Source organism: Lissotriton vulgaris, chromosome 11 (assembly GCF_964263255.1).
Source record: "Lissotriton vulgaris chromosome 11, aLisVul1.2, whole genome shotgun sequence".
Classification (NCBI taxonomy): Eukaryota; Metazoa; Chordata; class Amphibia; order Caudata; family Salamandridae; genus Lissotriton; species Lissotriton vulgaris.
The window spans coordinates 110,799,465-110,816,372 of NC_141699.1; the positions used below are offsets into that span (position 1 = coordinate 110,799,465).

A 16,908-nucleotide genomic window follows, 5' to 3' on the forward strand; every position below is an offset into this window, starting at 1 on the left:
GTGCTATAAATAGCGTATACAACCATCTTACCTCTGACAGTAAGTGTGGGCTATTCCTTCTTTTTTTTTAGCATATTTATATAGCGCAAAATCAACCCAAAACTAGATCCGCAATTTACATGAGCACCGCATTTACAGTACATTTTCAGGCACGCGTACATTACGTCATTACTCTACAATAACAGGATGTGGAAGCAACTCCGATCCTCGAACACTGATTTTCAGCACCAAGTTCTATAGTGCACCTGAATAACAACATACGTATATATATTACTTGCCCTTCATGTGCCAAAAACTGCAACTTAAACCTTTCACAGCCCTGTATTACTACAGCTACAGCACTACACTGAATGTACAACAAACATTCATAATCACAGAAATGTGTCATGTCCACCAAATTTAATGTATGCAACTATGGATGGATATAGAGTCAGTGATACCCCGTACCTTCCATGTTGGCCAGGTTGTGGAACTTTACAGATATAATGACACATTTGCGTTTAAGACCCGGGTGACGTCAGCACTACAAAACGGACACCCGAATCACTTGATTTTTCATATAGCTAACGACGGAATCACGCCCACAGCTCCGGAATCATGGTTCAGAGCATCGCACAGCACTGGCATACGTCAGGCCAGCCACCTCCACTTAAGCTACCAGGAAAAAACAAAAACAAAACATTGCCCAGATTTCCATTGTAGTGATTTACTTAGTTCCAGGTCTAGTTGTCAGAACGGCACACACACACTCCCTCATGGCTGGTATACACCCACACTACACCCATCCATCACATGCGTCACTACACACGTGGCCCTACCAATAAAAAAGATGCAGCACACATGCTCTACGCCATTTTAGAGCTGCTCCCATCCTAAGCTCTGAGATGGCCCGTCCTAGTGGTTCAGACGCCTCATGTAGGCCCGAACCACCGAGTACAAGGGTCCACCACTACGTGCATGGCCTCTTTGGTCACGGAGTTAGTGGTACCGGAAAGACTGAGCAGGTGAGGAACCTGCAATGATGATGGGAGCACGAGTATGACGTTAGCCATATCGATATCAAGGCTCTGCACCATATGTCAGATTTCTTATTGGCAGAGCAGGACTGCATGATGTAGAAGGTGTCCTGTCCACGTAAAAGTAAGCAGTGAGGCCTGGGTGCGCACCGGAGGGAGTCGATGTGGTGCAGCAGACTGGATACAAAAAAACGACGCAGCGATTTAGGCGTTCGCAGTCCTAGATACCGTATCTTATTGCATTTATATATATTTTTTCCAACAGCAGGAAGGTTTTTAAAATTAGTCAAACGTCCGGAATATAAACTGTACAAATAGTTGTTTTTAAATGCGGGAGGGAAGGTGTGTGAAAGGGCGATTCTATTCTACTCCACATTAAGTTAGTAACAAATACCTATCATAACATGTTATGTTATGTTATGTTACAAAAATCTTATATAGCGCACGGCTACTCCAAAGAGTGTCCCGGCGCTTTAATGTCTTTCTTGTCGTTAATTTCTTTAATGTCTTTCATCTTTCTTTTACTATCTTTTAGATGTAGAGCTTCCAGATGCTTTATTTCACGGCACGTGGTGAAAAACACACCGGTGACAGAAATGTGAGCTGTGAATACTCTTTTCAGTCACTCTCTCACTTTCTCTCTCCTTTGATAAAGAAATTACACAAAATGTTAACTTCCTTTTTATCTTACAGGTTGTGTTTCACAAATTGGCGTCATCCCCCCCCCAAACCCCTACAAAGCTCTATGTTCGTGGATTCTGCGATGATGCGGGGCCATCGTCACAACGTCTGAGAAGGCTGTTTCGACACATGGTGCACCCTCTTTGAATCACGCCAATGGCACAGGGTGAGCAAAGAAGCTTCTATCCCAAACAACGACAAGTCATCTGTGGATGGAGAGCGTGAGTAGTGTGCAGCAGCATCACTACGTAGGAATGCACAATTACCTCTGAGCAGTGAGAATAGATAGGTTACCACATTCTGAGGGGCAGATTTACAAGCCCCTTGCACCACTTTTGTGTCACTTTTAACATGGGAAAAGTGATGCAAGGAGCTTGCAAATCTGCCTCTGAGTTCGCAAGAAAAAGCACTCACTTCCGGACTCTGCGTGTCAATGGAGTGCAACAGTCCAGGTGTGCAATAATGAGAACTCACCGCTATGCAGTGGGAGTGCATGGGTGTACCGACCAGATTTTTGGACCAGATGGAATCCGCTCCTAGGAGCCCCTCTAATCCAGCCGGAACGTAAACAACTCCCTCCTTAGAACATATTTACAATGGATATAGGCATATGTATAACATCTCGTACCTAAGGATGGGGAAAATAGCAATAAACAAGCATTGGTTCTACAATATCCTATTCACACCTATTAGTCTCGCGGCCACATAAGCCCAGACTAGTCTACCCTGGGGCAGGTCTGATAATGTACCATTTCGCACTTTATTCACTTGACACGCGATCCGGCGCGTCTACACACGTGGGCCTGCAGTCCCAGTGCTCTCCTTTATACCCGGTCTTCAATCCAGCAGACCTACACACCCCTCAATCTTGGGTGCTCTCACTTACACACGGCCTACAATCTGGCAGGCCTCCACACCGTATCCCCCCGGTGCTCTCATTTACACACGGTCTACAATCCGGCAGACCTACACACCTATCCTTAGGTGCTCTCATTAACGCCGTGTACCAACGACGATCACTTTCCTATGAATCCTCAGGGATGAAATCTGTAGTTATCTATTCAGGGTAAAACTACGGCAATGGAAATTAGTATAGTGTTCGAATCATAATGTGTGCCTTCTGCTCTTGACATCAACTGTTTTCTGACTCCCTACTTGTTCAGTCACTCCTTACCTGACCGGGATTCACATCCGTTCATGCAAACAACGCCTGACTAGGAGAACTAGATTACAACGATTGAACAAGAATACAAGGCACATGTCGGTTCACCAAAAATCGGGGCATTTATTATAGTAAAAGAAATAAACACAATACTACACGATATATATATATATCTATACGTATATATGCTGCAAAGAAAAAGTAGAGGTTAAGGTGTGCGCTTCGCAAGGGAAGGGGCAGATATCACCTGGATAATATGAAGTTTGGACTTGGCAGTCATCTAGGTTCTCGTCTCGTCTCTCTCTGTGTCTTGGCTCGTCTCGGGGGTCCACCTCAGCCGTCACAAGTACACGTCTGCACCGCTAGGCTCAACCTCCTCTGCTTCCCTCCAAGTCACTGGAACCTTGCTAGTTATTAGCTACCGTCTCTCTCTCTCTCTCTCTCTCTCTCGTTCTCAGAGAGTCTCGGTTTAGAATCTTTTCTCAGACTTCAAAATGGCGATTGTCTGCCGCAGAAATAATTAAGGGCATAGATGCTAACGGCTAGCTGCCGCCTACGGACTGACTGACTCAGTGCCTAACACTTTCACTAATATGGAAGCTGTCCCTTCATGGAAAGTTACGGCCAGTAACCTGCCGCCCACCAAATTCTTGTACCTCCCCGTACCAAGGACACGTTCCCAGCCGGCCGGCCTGAAGTTGTGTCTTCGGAGTGGAGAAAAATACAGTCTTTCGATAAGGGCCAGCCTGAACCGGTTCTCTCCAAGCGAACAACACCTTGAAACTAAAACATTACATTTAACCTAGAAAGCCTCTCCAGCTACCGGGCAGAGGGCAAAATGGAGTCTGTCCCGTTTAAGGCCTGCAAGGCCCAAAATATGCATGGCTCCATAGAAAATATACTAATACTCTTACAAAAGGACAGATCATCACTAATACTTATATATCTATCCCCTAGCTTTAGCTTATAAGCCCTAATCTAAGAAAAAGGGTACGAAAATGCACTACTGTGCCTTATGGATAGGTCCTACTTATAGTCCTAATCCCTATACTATAAGGGTAATAGGCTGGAGTCATCCTCCATCATCCTCCTTCTAAAAAGGGTCGGAAAAGTCGGTTATTACAATGGGATATACTACTTTGCAAGAAAAACAGCACAGACACCTCCTTACAGTGGAAGTTGATGAAATGCATTAACCTGAGTGTACAAATAAATAAACCAAAAATATACTTGTGCAGTTGTATGTACTATGCTATTACTAACTCTATATACTATCTTTCAGATCACTAAACTGGAGGGTGCACTATGAACCAGCATGTGCTTGGACACACAACGAAGGCAAAAGGTGAGCTTCGAAGATTTTCTCCAGTATTAACTGCTCCATCTATAACTTTCTTTCTCTCATGTTTTAATGTCATTTTTTTCTCGCTTTCTCTTTCTCACTCTCTCTCACATTGTTTCTCTTTCTCTTTTAAAGTTATGGACAGTGCTGTCCACTCTCCAATGTAGAACCAAAGCTGAGTTCAAGTTGTGAACTCTGTTGGTCACAGTGTTTACACAAGGTAAGCAGATCGGCCTAGATACACAATGATTAAATGAGTTAGAAATAAAAGGGCTTATTTACAAGCCCCTTGCGCTACTTTTGCGTCACTTTTAACATTGGAAAAGTAACGCAAAAGTGGCGCAAGGGGCTTGTAAATAAGCCCCAAAGAATATTGTCCTGCATAATCTCTCACTTAATTCCAATCTCATCTTTGAATCATTTTAAAGACCTGTTGATCCATACTGTAAATCTGACGCAGTAGACAATTCCGCACAGACACCTCTTGAACGGGGGCCTAAAAGAGAGGTGGAATGTATCAGGCACACTGCACACGTGCAAATTAAAAAATATTGCCAAGTATTCCCTTAACTTGTAATGTTTGACCTCATTTAGTCATATCGATCTAATTTTGAACACTTATTTTCATTTTTGGTTTGCAGATTACCTACCCTACTTCTAATGGAGTCCATATCACATTTTGTTGATTACATTGTTTTGTAAAAGTTAGGTTTCTCGCTATTTATTATATTGTTATCTTTAAGTTATGTTTCCAGTTATTTATTGTTGTTTCAATAAAATTCAATTTAAAAAAAGTATACAAGTCTTTTTCTGACAACATTTCAATATTATTTAGTGTGATAATAATACAGTTAGAAAACATTTAAAAACAGAAATGATATTTATAACTAGTAGTATAATACTGTGGCTTTTTACCAGCTCTTTACCAGACTCTATAGCTATGACTAACGGTTCCTATGGAAAACTTTTAAAACTCCAGCACAGTAACTGTTTGGATTAGCAACATAGTATGGTGAACTTCTAACCTCTTAGCTCACTTAAGTGTTCCATGAACTGTTACTATGGTAACAGGCAGTAAGCCGTTTGGGGGTAGGGTTGAAAGGTACTGGCTGTACAGAAACCGTTATATTTACCCAGGATCCTCTACATGACAGAAAGGAAAGCAAAGTAAAACAAAACACTGTGTACCAAATTTACAACCCCCTAGAGCCACTTTCGTGTCACTTTTCCCATCTTAAAAGTGATGCCATAGTAACGCAATGAACTTGTAAATCTGCCTCTAGGCACATTACGAGCAAAACAAGTACAAAACTCATTCAATTCTTTTTCGATAACAAATAACAATTAGACAGTGCTGCTTCGCGATTCATAAGGCACTTCAATAAATACTTTGTGCCTATTTAAATGGGAGAGGAGATTGTCGACATTACAAAACTTAGTGGCATATTTACAAAGACTGAGTTTAAATTGTTGCTGCTTTAACGGTATGGGGGGGCTACAAGGCCGCCCCTGCAAAATTAGAAGTGGGGGGGCTCACGACCCCCCTCAAGCCCTGGGAACCACCACCCCCGGGATTTGTGTATTATGGGAGGGAGGCTGCATGGCCTTCCACCAGGAGCCCTCGAGTGCCCTGGGGAACTAACCCACCAGGGCCGGCTCCCGCAGTGTCCCCAGAGCCCTCGAGAACTCCAGGAGGAGGGCCACACAGCCCCCCCCCACATTACGTTAAGCCCCAGGGGTTGGTAGTCACCGGGGCTTTGAGGGCCTTCGAGCACCCACCCCCTCCCCAACCATTTTTTTTTGTAGCCCCGAGTGGTGAGGGCCCCTCTGGGCCCCCCTTAAAATGTAATAATTTTGCCCCAGGATTTAAGACCCTCCCCCCCCCCCGGGGGATAATTATAAAAAAAGCTCTGTTTAATTTTTACGGCAGAGTCTGTGCACCCTACACGCACCGGTCGTGTCTTTTTTTTTTTTTTTTTTAAATGTGGGCCCTGGGGTTCCTTCTGGGACCCCGTAAACAAGTCTAGAGGGTAAATGTATTTCTACCCTTCCCCCTTTCTACATTTTGCACACATATTCCACTGACTTCTTCAGCCTCGCTTCTACCGAGTCACAAAATGGCTGCCAACAGTGCCTGGTTTCGAATGTTGACAATCACTCGACAGCCAATTAGCATTCAGAGCATGATCGGAAGAGTGTGCTTCAATACACTCACGGTGCGCTCATAGTCAGCGGACCCACTATGCCCATAGATATATATAAGCTTTTAACTGTAATTTTCTCAGGAACTACTGAACAGATTGACACCATTTAAGCAAAAGGCACTAGTCTGAACTGAGGACTACATATCTGCCAAATTTGGCGTAATTCCGTTCAGCAGTTCGGGCTGTGGCTAAAGGTCCTATGGGAAATTGCATGGGGAAAACACATTTTGAGACCCCCCTTTTTTCTCGGCCCCCGGTTGACGAATCACCCCCAAGTTTTCAGGGAAGGAGCGGAACAAGCTGGCCATTAATTTTGAAAATTTAGAGAAGATTCATCAACCAGTGCCAAAGTTATTCCAAATAGAATGTTGCGGATTTCCTATGGAAAATAGGTCCTAACTATAACTATCTACTGGAGACCGCCAGTAGAATATATATATATATATATATATATATATCCACCAATAATCCTCTCAAACAAAAGGATGACAATGCCTTGTGTAGCTGGTCCAAAATTACTTTGTTTTCACCCCATTGAACGAGTTTCAGCTGTCCAGCAGCCTTGCTCACCGATCGTCGGTGAGCAAGGCTGCTGGACAGCTGAAACGCATTCAATGGGGCCGAAAATAAAGTAATTTTGGACCAGCTACACAAGGATTCGTCATCCTTTTGTTTGAGAGGATTATTGGTGGATGGTACAGGACCAGCTCCTGTGAGGTCCAAAGAGGCGACGCGACTCTTGGTGGAAAGGCAGCGGTATACGCACAGGAGAAAGCGTAGAGGAAATATATATATGTGTGTATACATAGCTTTATTCAGTGTCATAAAAAAAGGAACATCCGTAAAAGCAGTTACACAAATAAAAACATAACTCATTTACATTTCATTTACAGAAGTAAAAAATACAATCCAAACACTAAAAAAGCCATTAGGTCAGGTTATTAAAAATTATCTGCCAGCAGTATATTCCATTTGCTAAATATGCTAATTTGGGACCTAACCTATGAGGGTGCTAGTCTACCAAGTTTCCCATGTTGAGTTCCAGTATTATTTGTTTATGTTGCACTTACTAGCTATACCCCTGAGATATGTACACCATTTAACTAATACTTTAGGTATTAGTTAAAATCAAACTTTTTCTAACATAGAACGCGACCTATTATAATGAAGACAATCTACAACAGATTTCAAGAAAGGGCAGGGATTGTAGGTACAAATAAGCAGGGCAACATTGTGTAAAGCCTAACTGACTTCTGATGTGTAAAATGTGCCGCTTCCTTTGTCGAGAGTAAAATTTACACAAAGGAACCAACTGCATGGTGTTTTGGGGCATCCTGCTATCGCTATCGCAGGGGCAGTTTGTCAATTTTGTGGACCAATCGTTCATAGTGGGAAAAGTGCAGTTGATGGAATACATCAAGCCTTAAACGTGCATGTACAAATCTATGCCGTAAATGTAAAACAGATTGAAGATATGGCTGCATGTTAAAAGTAGTTGAAATCAATTGATTATTTAAAACCGTAGGTTTTGGGAGTTTAGATATCAGGTCAAGGTTCTCCAGATGTGCCATAGCTTCCCCTTTCAAAGATTTTCTGCTGATTGTCGCCAGCGATTCTGGGTTCTCGAAATATTCTGAGTGAGCCATATCATTGAAGAACCGTTTAACAATCCAATCATGGAATAGACAGATGTGAGAATAGTTTAAGACAGTCAGCTATTATCAATCTGTTCAGGTCTGTATGCTCTGATGTCCAGATTTTATGCCAAAGTAAAATAGGTTCAAGTTTAATTACATTTGTAAGGAGGGGTGCACCAAGTTCAGAATGTAGTGCGTGTACTGGGGTATGTTTGGAAGTTGCCAGTAGGCATCTAAAGAATTAATTTTCTGCTGTTTGCAGCTCTATACATGTCTTGTGTCCCCATATGCCGGCCCCATAAAGTGCTAAGCTGTTGCGTTTTGCTTTATAAATCTTCATCATTATATCTGGCGGGTTTGTTGCCAGACTCCTTGCAAAGCGTCTCAGCGGCCTTAATAAAAAGACTCCTTCTATTTTCAATGGCCTTCCGCCACACCCCCTCCTTATCGCACAGGACTCCAAGATAGAAGGTATGCGTTAAATCAATTTTAGGTCCATTTATAACTATGGCTCTACATTTAGTACTATTTTTGACACATTTCATGATAATGTCTAGGATTGGTTAACATGTAGTCCCAGATTCTTCATGTAATCCTCAAAATTATTAAGCAGTGACTGCAGAGCGAGTGTGGTACAGGCCTTAAGAACAGCGTCGTCAGCGTAGAGGAGGGCGTGGACTGGGCTCATACCGATTTGTGGAAGATCTTTTACTGCTGCAACAAGATCATCCCCCACACTGTTTATGTATAAAGAGAACAGGAAGGGGTCCAACAGGACAGGGTATGTAAGAATGATTGAGACTAGTCCTGGGATGTACAATAGGAAAATAAATCAATTCTGCATAGATATAAATAATATCGCCTATTTTTCAAAATGGAAAGGACTGAGATACCTTACAACAGCACTAGGGTTATCATAGTTCACTCTGAGTGACCAGGTTTTCCTTATGAATATCTGCCCACCAACACAATATGGTTAGAACAGAAGTGAAGATGTCTTCTGAAAATTCAAAACTGAACTGGCTCAGCCTAAAACATGGAAAGTCTTAATCATTTTCCAATACAAGGACAATACTCCACAATTTGTTCAAAGATGGTTAGCATTCTGGAATATGTAGTTGCAATTTTACAACTACAAATCCATGACAACAAACAGAAGAATTGAAAAAAGGCTACCTGTGAGATACCCACATCATAAGGCAGGTTTGAACCTATGCCACCACATGTTGCCCTCTTTTACTTTACCTGGCCATTATGCTCTCCCCTGATTGAATCCCTATGCCATGGCCCATACAGCCCTCTCATCTCCCTCATTACTCTTCTGAAACCATCTAGCCTAACAAAACTTATTTTCATCTGGAGACTATTGCCCACTTTGGAATAAATGTCACCCTGAATCAAATGATTCTATAAGACTTCCATTTGATCACATGTCCTGAACAATGACAAGTACTGCCAAACATCACATTTCACCCTTCTAGAAGTCTAGAGGTACACCCTCACCATCTGATCCATGTGTTTATTTACCCTATCCTTGCACCCACTCAGAGCTTCCCTATAACTCTCATTGTTTTACCAGTTCTGTAAGGTGATGCAGCCAAATCTTTGAGTTGTGCCAGATGCATTCATTTGACCCCAAGCAAAGGAGCCATTCACAAGCACTTGCAGAAATCCTGCCTCATTTGTTTGCACGATGTATGCATTCAGGACATGCTTGATTACTAGGCATTCCATATTTGCCAGGCCAGGCAAGTCCTGATGTTTCCAATGTCTATCCAGAGAAATGTCAGTAAACACACCATTGCCCAGTTTAAAAGCTCAACTAAACAGAGAGGAAACCAAGCCTGCGTATGTACCCATGCAGAATAAAGTATGGTCATTCATAAGAAAGAAACATAAATGACACTGAAAGTGTGCCTCAATGTTGTATTTAGTTTTACCCACAAGATTATTACAAAAATACCTATCACAATAACTTGCAATCTCCTTGTTGTCTGTTCTTGATGCCGGCGAGTGCGGTCAATCAAGTAATTCTGTGCTTCGTGGTTGTCTTCTGTGTCTGTTGTGTGCCATAGTTTTTGGTTTTCGAAACCTCGTCACCTTTTAACTAACAGCTATGAACAGACCGCCAACTCTGCATTTGCAAATTTTCAGTACTGCAATATACAAATGGCAGGGATTGGAATGCCTGCTGAAACAAGCATTGGCAAAGCAAATGGGTATTGGCAATCTGAGAGGTATTGCCGTAGTCAATGTTATTGTCTTTTAGCCATGCTGAATAGCAGCACAGCTGCTGTTTTACATGGCTGCAGGTCATGTAAAAATCCTAAGCATATGGAGGCCACTTCAGTTTTTGTGAGTGAGATAACACACATGTGTGCACACACGCACCAAAGCACTTGCGCTGCTGTCTCTGGGAGTGGGAGAGGCAAGGCGGACTGCCTTTGCCTCAGGAAGGATTTATTTTCTATTTACCTGGCATGAAAGAGCAGTAAAAGATAGAGAGGGAGGCGTCCACAGATTAAACACAACACGTGCCTCTAGCTAAGACCTTAAAAGTGAGACACTTACAAATGTTTAGTATTGAGAAGCGTGCAACCCCACTTGTGTTCCTAAGAGCTCAGTGGAAATCGCTAAAAATACCAACAGTTCAAATTTACAAAGGAGACACTATTTCAAGCATCAACTAACTTTCCTTGTGCTTTCTCATCTTAAAAAACTCTGCCACAGCAAAAAGGCACCAGAGATATTAGATTTCCACAATTTTTCCTAAAGGTCGTTCTTCTCTGCTAAAATTTGGGCTTGTATGCTACCTCACCTCCTTTGGGCAACAGGATAGGCTAACAGCCAGGGTGAGAGCACTGCCTTCCAATTGAAGACGTGTCACACACCAAATAGATCATCATCTGTGCATTTACTGAAAACAGTAGTGCAGTAAGAATTAAAAGAACCATCGAATGTTTTTTTTAAATAGCCCTAGCCTTTAACCATATATCGGGTTAATGGTGCATGCATTCACCTTTTTCCTCCACATGTGTGGATTTGAAAGCGTATCGCCTCATGTTTGTCTTTTGTAAAATCTTAGCATACATTCGCATCAGAGCACATTGTCACGCTACACAAAGGAACATGCTTCAAATAACATGACATTTATAACAAGGGTTGTAAAACCCCAGTTTATGTCAGTCTTTGCTATTCTATGAGGTAAAAAATAAGTGCAGGCAGTTTATGTATCTATGCGGTTCTCAGTTATAAAGGCCTGGTTCCTCTAGGCATGGTAATGAAAACATGTTTACTACTGAAGGCAGAGACTAGAGAACTTTTATGATCATTTCAGTTTCAACAAATTGTTTTCATCTGCTTGAAAGCGATAAGATTCTTTGGATTACAAGCATGGAAACTTATGCTTTTCAGGACATTACTTTTAGATGCCATCGGATTGAAATGAAGAGTGCATCACGCTTTATATTGGCTGCATCTTAGTAAGCTGTGCATGACACTGTAAACTGCAAGTCATACAAGTCTCTGTAAGTCTCCACAAAACGTAACCGCAAGTGTCTACAAATCTGAGAAAACAGCTTTAGCTCCTAAATGCCTGCATTGATTTTCCTGTGGCTGCCTCCACCCATACTACTAAAGCACTATGCTCAGAAGTAATTGGGAGAGAAATTCCAAACAATTGGATATCATAGCACAAATGAGTCCTGCAACAAGTAAAAAGCAACTTCCTCAGCTAAGACTGATAAAGAAAGATAGTGACTTCTCGTTTTAACAGAGAGCAGGCGTATCAGGTGGCAGGGTAATGAGCATTGCAGGAGCGAGAGACTTTAATCGTACTCAGTACATCGTTTTCCTGTACGCAAAATCCAGAGTCTCAACACACAACTGTCTGCAGACAAACAACGGCCTAGCGCACAATATCTGAAAAAGTTTGAGCCAAGAAAAGCACTAGCTCCTAGGAAAAAAAAAATATGGTTTAAAAGTCATGCACATTTGAAAAAGTGTACAAAAGTGCTCACCGAAGGGACTTACTTATGTCTCCCTGCCACTGAGGTAGACATTGCAAACACTGGAAAACGATGGCCGATGAAAGGCTCCTACCCTTTAAACAAGCACTGACGATGGGAGGTGTTGGCAATACAGAGAAGTGGTAACCTTTTCCAAGGTGGGCATCCACATCCTGGTCTGTGATTGTTCTGTTTCAGAGTTACTATTGGTTTTTATGGTAATTTTCGATTTAGTAGGGTGCGGTTCATACACTGTTTGTCACAATCGCATCTTTAGTGCATTGCCACAGAATTCCAAAAATAGAAATATATAAATTCCACCATCAGTTACTAAGAACCTGAAATACAGCTATATATAAAGAAGTGGGAGTGATAGTTTGTAGAGTGAAAGAAGCTCATTACTGAGGTAATGTGCAGAATGTGTCTGTCACACTTGGATGTGGGCTGAGAGGAGACTGAGCTTTCCGGGCTGCGAAGTAAACTAAGCAGCCATGAGCGCCGGTGAGGCTGACATTTAAGCAATCACTTTGAAGTCAGAGAAAGAAAAGTAAACAGGTGCTCATGGAAAACAGCATTCGATATTTGATCTTGTTCTTTGAATGCACAGCAAACGTGACGAGATAAGAACAAGATTTACAGGCCTGTTTAACAGCGCTCGGAGCGAGTGAAAACACGAAAACTCTTTAACAGAGAAAAAAAAAAGAAGTTCCTAAGATGATCATTAAATTGGAGCAGTCAAGGGATAGCACTAATTGGGCCATGCCCTCGGGGAGGGCAGGAAAAGGTATGACACATGCATGCCATGGAAAATGAGAAAGAATAAGAGGGCGACGATGGGTACAGCAAATGGGAACCCTTTAGCGGGCTGAAGCCCACAAGGTATATACAGGTCTCTTCGGGTCTGCGCATGCGCTTACTAGAGCCGATACCTAAAAAAATTACATTGTGAAAGGGGCATCTATGGTGAGGAAGAACCATGTGACCACACTTCTGAACCCTAACACAAAGGCCCACTCTTCTGGACAGCTTTTACTTTGTGAATGTTTACTAACTGACAAACCGCACGAGCAGTTGCAAACCAGTGATAAATTTCCTTTCAATTGACATAAGAAATGCCCCTTCGATGCACAATAGTACATCACACTATCCACATTGTGAAATGCAAAGATATATGGTACTTGCTATATCCCTTTGGTGCACTCCTTTTGTCTTTTTCAAGGTCAGAGATTCTGCCATGTTATGCAGCACATGGTTTGAGAGGGCAAAAAAGAGAATTGTGAAGAATGCATTGTACTAGACAGGTGGCACTCAATTTGTTTTGAAATTTGTTTAAATCCCTTAGGCAAACACAATCACCATGAGACACTCAACATGGGCAACATTAATCGTCTGCCCTCCTTTAACTGAACTTGGCAGGTTGCTTCTTTCCTCCAGTGCATGGGCACCCGCAGTTCTTTTTCTGTCCAAAATTAAGTTTAAATTCCCTGCCCACAGAGACATTTTAAGGCATGGACAAAGTGGGCTCTGGCCCAGTGCCCCATCCTTTCAGCGGGTGGGGGGCTGATAGAGCCAGCTTTGTTCTGCAGAGAATCTTGCCCTAATGACCTTGTATAAACAGATTGTTATAAATACCCTTTTCTGTTCATTTATGTTTAACATGAGTGAGAATCTATATCACACATTTTGCTGAAAAATGTGTTTGTTTCATGCAACATCCATAAAAAATGGTTTTTAGATCAAACAGGCCATCACATATGAGAAATGGGAGTGTGTCACAGAGATCATTTCCAGTAAGATTAGCGAGCTGCTGCTGTGTTACAATATCGAAAACACACATCATTGTCCCTGAATATTAGATGTTAACACGTTAAGATTTTGGACAAGTATGCCAGTGCACTGTCAGTGACCAGTCCAAAGAGGGCATGAAAGAGCTGAAAGTGGATCATAAATGCAAGTCTGTTCCGAACAGGGGCCCCCAAAATCCGTTTGGCCCAGGGTCCCCAAAATCCTTAAGATTTCTCTGCCTGCCACTCGCTTTTCTTACTCCTTCCTGCCTTTTCAGTCCTCTTGCCTACCGCTGCCCCCTGTGCCTTAAATCGGTTGGTCCTCTTAGGTACTGATAACATGAGCTACTTTAATGTGACCAAGAGTGTAATACTTCCAAGCAGAGGTGTAACACTCTGGGGAATCAGCTTCACTTCTCATTAGCAAATAGGTATTCGGGGAGAGAGAACACCTACACTTTTAGATTTCCATGTTACGCACTAGCTGTCCTCTCACACTTCATGTCTTGTCCAGATTAATCCCACGCCTATCTCTTTCGTTTACACTACCTTTTCTTATTTCACTTTTTTTAAGTAATCTTTTTATTAATTTTACAACAATTAGAGTCACATACATTTTTCATTTAACATTGCCAATAGCTATACATAGTAGTAATTGAGGTGAGAATGGTTACAATCATGATAAGTCTAAATCTCGATCTCCCACTTGTCGCATGTCCATCTTATTTCACTTTTACAAGTTCAAACCTTCTGTCGTCGCGCTCCTCTCTTTCCCTATTCTATTCCGTCCCCCTTCCACTAACCTCTCCTGTTACTTTTCACTTTAATTCTCTGACTCCAGCGGCAAGCCCCCCTCCTGCAACCTACTCCTTGCAGCTTCTGTTTACCATCGCCTCCTCCTGATGCCTACCCACTTACAAATTCGGCATAGCTTAACGGTATTGCCCCCAAATATCCGAACCCTGGGCCATCTTCACCCCCTTAACTTCTGGTTGCCCATTAGTTGAAGGTCTCCCCCTTCTCTCACCTTCCACGCCCCCTCCGCTCCATCTTGCTGCGGAGGGTGGACGGTTCCTGCAGAAGACTTGATATTAAACTTCCCCGCCCTACTGTCTGGCCCGCCCCGACCTCCGCGCTTGTTTTCCCGCCCACTCCTCCAGAAAGTGTGGCCGTTCTCATGGAAACCGATGACGCCCGGTAGCACGCATGCGCACATTCGAACCACTCTATTACGTTGCCTCTGTACTATCTAACTGTACCCTATAGAGCTCTGTGCCCCCTACGCTTTGCGCATGCGTTGCGCATGCGTGTTTCGCTTGATGTTGTGTGCGCAGACGCATTATTCGCCCGCCCATCAGGGACTGCATTCCCTGTTCACACATTTACGTATTTTATTTATTTATTTATTTGTGCGATTTTATATAGCGCGAACTTTACCCGAAGGTGTCAGAGCGCTTTACATAGGACCCAGTTTCAAACATAAGGACTGAAGGTTACAAGCGGACAAAACATTTGCAAATTACTGATTTACATAAGAACCAGTTGAAAACATACGGATTTAGGATTACATACGTTATAAACAAGCATTAGAAATGCAATAGGTCTCGCAGCATTAGAGTTAGTACTTTTAGAATTGTTTATGGGTTTTTTTGTAAATCTTTAGCATGAGGTTGAGGGTGAGTGAGGGTGAGTGAGGGTGAGGGGTTGAGGGTGAGTGAGGGTGAGGCTGAGGGGTCGAGGGTGAGTGAGGGTGAGTGAGGGGTTGAGGGTGAGTGAGGGGTTGAGGGTGAGTGAGGGTGAGTGAGGGGTTGAGGGTGAGTGAGGGGTTGAGGGTGAGGGGTTGAGGGTGGGTGAGGGGTTGAGGGTGGGTGAGGGTGAGGGGTTGAGGGTGAGTGAGGGTGAGGGTGAGTGAGGGGTTGAGGGTGAGGGTGAGTGAGGGGTTGAGGGTGAGTGAGGGGTTGAGGGTGAGTGAGGGGTTGAGGGTGAGTGAGGGGGTGAGGGGTTGAGGGTGGGTGAGGGGTTGAGGGTGGGTGAGGGTGAGGGGTTGAGGGTGAGTGAGGGTGAGGGTGAGTGAGGGGTTGAGGGTGAGTGAGGGGGTGAGGGGTTGAGGGTGGGTGAGGGGTTGAGGGTGGGTGAGGGTGAGGGGTTGAGGGTGAGGGTGAGTGAGGGGTTGAGGGTGAGGGTGGGTGAGTGTGAGTGAGGGTGAGTGGGGGTGAGTGTGGGTGAGGGATTGAGGGTGAGGGGTTGAGGGTGAGTGAGGGTGAGTGAGGGTGAGGGGTTGAGGGTGAGGGAGGGTGAGGGGTTGAGGGTGAGGGGGGGTGAGTGAGGGTGAGGGGTTGAGGGTGAAGGTGAGTGAGGGTGAGGGTGGGTGAGTGTGAGTGTTACAAAGAGACCCTACCAGTATACAACTTGATGAATTTTGGTGTACAATTTAAAATATACTGCTGCCAGAGAATCCTGTGCATTTCTTTAAGAGACCCCATTAATAGTTTCACTCAGATCAAAGAGAGATGGGAGCGATGGCTGAGGGAAGAGGGGGAGGGCGAGGGGAAAACGAGAAGAGGTGGGGTGAGCCGCGGGGGAGGGGAGGGGAGGGGAAGGCACACGTCAGAGGACATGGTGGGGAAGCAAAGCAAATGAGAGGAGCAAGTGAGAGAGTGGGGTGACAAGGGAAGAGTGAGGCGAGTGATGGAATGGGGTTACGAGTAGAAAGACATTGGCGAGGAGAGGCAGGAGAGAAAGAAAACAAGACGGACGTTCTAGCTTACAAGTGTATACCAATGTTATGTAAGTCTTTCCTAGGGCATGTACAACAAAACTATCCAAGTTACATGTGCCCATAAATCAAAATTACTGCCCGTGTCAACTGCACAAAGTTCTTGTTTCTCCTAGCTACTGCCACTCTCAAAACTGTGACCTTCTGGTTTGTGCTCATTTGAGAACCTGAGTGCCACACCAACAGCTTATTCCATACTCACGAGTCAGATATAGGGGCATCAACAAGCATCATGGACAACACATGTACAAAGATTCCACTGCTAATGTCCGTATTGCTAGTGGAAGCTGGGTAGCATC

At 43.5% G+C, this 16,908-nt stretch overlaps 1 protein-coding gene across 1 annotated transcript in view; it reads right to left on the reverse strand.

Moving 5' to 3' along the window:
- Window positions 1-14,929, reverse strand: part of SFI1 (SFI1 centrin binding protein) — a 597,461-nt gene extending 582,532 nt beyond the window's left edge. Inside the window, exon 1 of the mRNA XM_086942824.1 lies at window positions 14,861-14,929. Within this exon, the coding sequence (XP_086798950.1) occupies window positions 14,861-14,883 (23 nt within the window). The 5' untranslated portion in view covers window positions 14,884-14,929. The remainder of the gene's footprint in view (window positions 1-14,860) is intronic.
- Between the last annotated feature and the right edge of the window lie 1,979 nt (window positions 14,930-16,908).